General features: G+C 38.8%; 2 protein-coding genes across 3 annotated transcripts in view; both read left to right on the top strand.

Moving 5' to 3' along the window:
• The window catches only part of LOC135094768 (proline-, glutamic acid- and leucine-rich protein 1-like), a 12,422-nt gene that overhangs the window by 659 nt on the left and 6,763 nt on the right, over nt 1–5,000 (top strand). Inside the window, exons 2-3 of the mRNA XM_063995127.1 lie at nt 1,981–2,195; nt 4,943–5,000. The exon at nt 4,943–5,000 is cut by the window's right edge and continues 86 nt beyond it. Of these exons, the coding sequence (XP_063851197.1) occupies nt 1,981–2,195; nt 4,943–5,000 (273 nt within the window). The remainder of the gene's footprint in view (nt 1–1,980; nt 2,196–4,942) is intronic.
• LOC135094800 (protein enabled homolog) overlaps nt 2,649–5,000 on the top strand; it is a 19,771-nt gene continuing 17,419 nt past the window's right edge. For both annotated transcript variants that reach the window (XM_063995200.1, XM_063995201.1), the window contains exon 1: nt 2,649–5,000. This exon is cut by the window's right edge and continues 86 nt beyond it. The gene's annotated coding sequence lies outside the window, so the exon portion shown is untranslated.

Here is a 5,000-nt window from a genome sequence, read left to right as displayed (position 1 = left end):
TACACCAATTACGAATGAAGGAAATAAAGAAAACGAGAAATCCACCTCTTCTTCTTCCTCCTCCTCTTCCAAAATCATAGAAAACGAAGGAGGAATAGAGGAAGAGACCAATAACCTTGAGAATGAAGAAAATAGTGATAATGAAAAAATGAATAGGTTATCAGAATCCTCCTCTTCCTCTTCCATTACGATAATAGAAGTGATAAAACCCAATAAAAGAGGAATAGAGACAAAAGACGATAACTGCGAGAATAAGGATAGTAGTGATAGTGACGATGATATTTTTCCCACGTTTTCTGTCTTCCGGTGATGAAAGAAAACGGAGGAACACGAGTAAAGAAAACGAGAGGTGTGTCCTGACTCTTGACTCGAAAGAAAACGGTAGTCAAGAGCAAGAGGATGAAGTCAAACAGAAAACGGAGTCTCCTCTTAACTCAGCACTCAAAGAAAATGCGGAGTGGGATAATAAAACAGGGAAAAAAAGGAAAAGGTGATAATAAATTAGAGGAAGAGGACAAAGAGAAGAAGGAATGTGAAAATAAAACAGGAACAAAGAGAGAAATTGATGATGGAAAAAGAAATGATGAAAGAAAAGGCAGAGAAGATGATAAGGAAAGAAGCAAAGATGATGTGAAGGAAAGGAAAGAAAGAGAAGGGAAGAAGAGAGAAGATGATAGAAAAGGAAATGACGAAAGGGGAGACAGTGAAAATAACATTAAGAAGAAAGAAAAGGAAAATGATTTGGAAGAAAGGAAAGAAGGAAAAAGAGAATGTGAGAATAAAAGAGAGAAGAAAGAAAGAGATTGTTATTTAGAGAAGGAATTTGAGGATGAAGGTGAGGACAAGAAGGACATTCTAAATAAAACGAAGGAAAATAAATCCAACGAACCTGACCTTGAAACTTTAACTAAACGTAACGAGATAGTGTTCGAAGCAGCGCCACGTGAGATTCGAACCCCCAACGAAACGCAACGTGAAACTGTGTCCGAAACGAATGCAAGCGAACCGCAAACTCGATACGATGAAACTTTGGCCGATACGAAACTTTATGAAACTCGAATGAATGGAACTTCGCCGGAAACGAAGCTTTGTGAAACTCGAATAGACGATACTGTGCCAAAAAAGAAAATTTGTGAAACTCCAATGAACGAAACTTTGCCGGGAACGAAACTTGGTGAAACTATAATGGAGGAAACGAAAATCTGTGAAACTCCAGTGAAAGAAACTCTGCCGGAAACGAAACTTTGTGGAATACAAGTTGATGACACGTCCAAAGTTGATGATACAAAATTTGGCCCAAAAAAATGGAAGTTTTTACGAAATGATAAGGAAAATTTTAGCCAACGTGGAAACACAGGAAGGCAATTGTCAAACCAGTGGAGAAAGTTTGAATCTGATTGAACATTTGAAATTGTCAGATGTCCCAGAGTGTCCTGACCTGCCAAACATTTCAAAAAGTCTGAAATCTGAAAATACAACAAATGAAACTGGGTGTTCGAAAATTTCTGAAGCTATAAACACAAAAACTGAAAATAGCAAAGAACTCGAATATCCAAAAATTTCTGAAAACCTCAAAAATCTTAAAGTCCTTGAAAATCTTCGTTCGCAGTTTTCAAAAAATCATAAGAGCCGAGAATTTTTAGTCAAACATTACACTTCGGAAGCTTCAGAGAACATGAAGATTCCAAAACTCTTAGATAACCAAAAAAGTACAAAGATTTTAGAAAGTGTACAGTTTTCAGAAAGTACAAAATTGAGAAGTGAAAAATTAGATAGTCAGAAAGTTCCAGAAGGCCAAAAAATCTCAGAAACTCGAAAAATAGAAAGTCGAAATTTTACGGAAAGCCAAGAATTTTCAGAAACTCCAAAAAACTGAAACCCAAAATTTTACGGAAATCTCAAAATTAGAAAACCAAAAAAATACAGAAAATTCAAACAAACTTACGAAAACTCAAAAACTGGAAGACCAAAAAAATTCAGAAAATCAAAATTTCACCCAAAACCGAAGGAGGCAAAGTCCAGAGGGCGCCGAGGACCCCAAGACTGTGTACGACGAGAGTCCTTCAGGGAGCGGCCAGTCCTGTAGGATGCCGAGGAGTAAACAAGGAGAAATAGACGATAATAAAGAAGAGGGAGAAAATAGAGTAACTGAGTGTGGAGAAGAGGAAAAAGAGGATGGTGGACTAAAGAAATGTGTAGGAAATGTGACTAAAGGAAGTGTGCAGAGAAGGAGGAGGAGGAGAGAGAAACAGAATAAAGAACAGTATGAAGAGAAAGAGAATAAGAGACACGGTAGGAAGGAGGGAAGAGAAACAAAATAAAGGACAGTGTAAAGAGAAGAGAGAAGAGAAAGAGAATAGAAGAGAGTGTGAAGGCAAGAAAGAGGAAGAGGAACAAAATACGATAAAGCAATATGAAGAAGAGAAAGAGGAGGAGAAACAAAATATAATAAATCAATGTAAAGAAGATAAAGACAAGCAGGAACAAATTATGATAAAAGAAGATGGAAGGAAGAAGGAAGAGAAAGTAATAAATAAATGTACAAAGAAGAAAGAAGAAGAGGAAAAAATACAAACGATGAATGAGAGAGCGAATAAAGATGAGAATGAAGGAATATGTGATAATGGAAGTAAATGCAGAGAAAAAGAGGAAGAGAGAAATATTAAAGAAAGAGAAGAAGAAGAAGAGGAGAGAATGAAGAAATTATACGAGGAAATAGATAAACTAGAGGAAGAAAGAGAGGGAACGGTAAGAGAAGAAACAGAGGAAGAGAGGGAGGAGAGAAGAAGACGAAGAAGGGAAAGGAAAGAAGAGAAGAGAAGACGGAGAGAACAAGAAAAGGAGGAAATAGGGAAACTGGAGGAGAAAGAAGGAGAAAGTAAAATAAAAGAGGAAACACAGGAAGAAGAGGAAGAGAGGAGAAGAAGAAAAGAGGAAAAGAGAGAAAGGAAGAGAAGAATAAGAGAACAGGAAGAGGAGGAGGAGGAAAAGGCGAAAAGGAAAGATAAAGAGGACATAAAGAAAATGGAAGAGGAAGAGGAAGAGGAGGAGAAAGAAAGAAAACGACGAAAAGAAGAAAAGAAGGAACGAAAGAGGAGAAGAGAGGAAGAGAAGGAGAGGGAGAGACTGAAGGAAAATGAAAACAAAGACAACAAATTATGAAAAGGAAGAAGAGGAGAAGGAAAAAACGGAAGAATAAACCAGAATCAAAGGAAAACGAAGAAAGGAAAGGAGTAAATGAAGAAAATAAAGGACAAAGGAGAGAAATGATAGAAGGAAAGGAAGGAGATGATAAAATAGAGGAGAAAGATAGATCGAAAATAAGAAAAAGAGGTGACATAGAAGAAGATGCGAAGGATAGAATGAAAATAAAGGAAGAGAAAGGAAAGGAAGGAATAAAGGAGGTGGATAAAGCAAGAAAAAACGAAGAAGAAATAAAGGGAAAAGATGAAAAGCGAAATATGAAAGAGAGTGAAAGAGAAGAGAAGACAAACAGAGGAATAAGAGAAACAGGTAAAGATGAGGAGGAGAAAAATAAAAGAGAAACGAAAAACAGGGGAATAAGAAACAGGGGAATAAGAGAAACAGATAAAGAGGGGAAAATAAAAGTAAAAGAAGAAGAAAGAAGAGAAAGAGAAAGAGAAAGAGAGGAAACAGAAGAGATGCCAAGAATTGAAATTAGACCCTACCACCACCATCACCACCATCAACAACAACAACAACAACAACAACAACAACAACAACAACAACAACAAACATACAGGACTGTCACACGGCCCGCCACATCACCAGAGGAAGGGTTGAAGACCACTCCTCTTCCTTCTGTAGGAGAGGAGGAGGAGAAGAAGAAGGAGGTGGAGGAGGAGGAGGAGGAGGAGGAAGACAAGGAAGAAGTGACAAAGGAGATAAAGAGAAATACAGAAGATAAGATGGATAGAAAAGAGGAGGAGAGGAGGAGGAGGAAGAGGGAGAAGAGACTGAATGAAGAAGAGAACAGAGAAGAAGAAGATGACGATAAAGATACTAATAGAAACGAAATAAAAGACGAAAGAGAAGAAGAGAGGAGGAAGAGAAGGGAGAAGAAGAAGAGAATGAAAGAAGAGGAAGAGACAAAAATAAAGAAAACTAGAGACGAAGAAAAAGAAGGAAAAGAAGAAGAAGAAGAAGAAGACGCAGAACCAGCCAACATTTCAAGACGTAGAAGAAGAAGAGAAACAGAGAAAGAAGAAGAAGAAGAAGAGGAGGAGGAGGATGCCAAGAAAGAAGCAAACGGAATAAAAAATAGGACAGGAGGAGGAGAGAAGGAGGAGGAGAGACGGGGAGGACAGAAGGCACAGAGGAAGAGGAGAAGAGGAGGAGGAGGAGGAGAAGAGAAAAGGAAGAGGAAGAAGAAGCTAAAATATCAGAAATTCTAGCTGGACATCACGACGTTAATTTTCTCCTCAGATTTGAAGAGATAATTGAAGAGAGGAGGAGGAGGAGGAGGAGGAGGGAGAGCCTTGACACTTCCCTTCCTCCTCCTCTTAAGGAAGACACGGAGGAAGAGAGGACAGGTGATAAAGAGGGGAATAGAGTAAGAAGAAGAAGAAGACAAGAAGGAGGAGATGGAAGAACACAAGAGGAAGAGGGAAGATTAAGAAGAGAGGAGAAGGAGGAAGAGGAGGAGGACAGTGAAAGAGGAGAACGAAGAAGAATAAGAAGAGAAGAAGAAACAGAAGAGGAACAAGAAACAGATAACGAAAAAATACGAAGAAGAAGAAGAAGACAGGAGGAGGAGGAAGAGGAAATAGACCCTGAAATTGAGGAGGTTTTCAAGAGACGAAGACAAAGACGTAGCATCAGACAAGAGGAAGAGGAGAGGAGATTGATTCAGCAGGAGGAGAGGAAGAGGAGGAGGAAGAGGATCGGATCTTCAGAGGAAACCGAATGTGTGTGCTGTCAGGTGAGGAAGAGGGCGCAAGAGGTGAACCAGAAACAAGAGGAGGTGAAGAGGAAGTATC

This window comes from Scylla paramamosain, chromosome 46 (assembly GCF_035594125.1).
Source record: "Scylla paramamosain isolate STU-SP2022 chromosome 46, ASM3559412v1, whole genome shotgun sequence".
In the NCBI taxonomy this organism is placed as follows: domain Eukaryota; kingdom Metazoa; phylum Arthropoda; class Malacostraca; order Decapoda; family Portunidae; genus Scylla; species Scylla paramamosain.
This window is presented reverse-complemented; position numbering and strand designations above follow the sequence as displayed.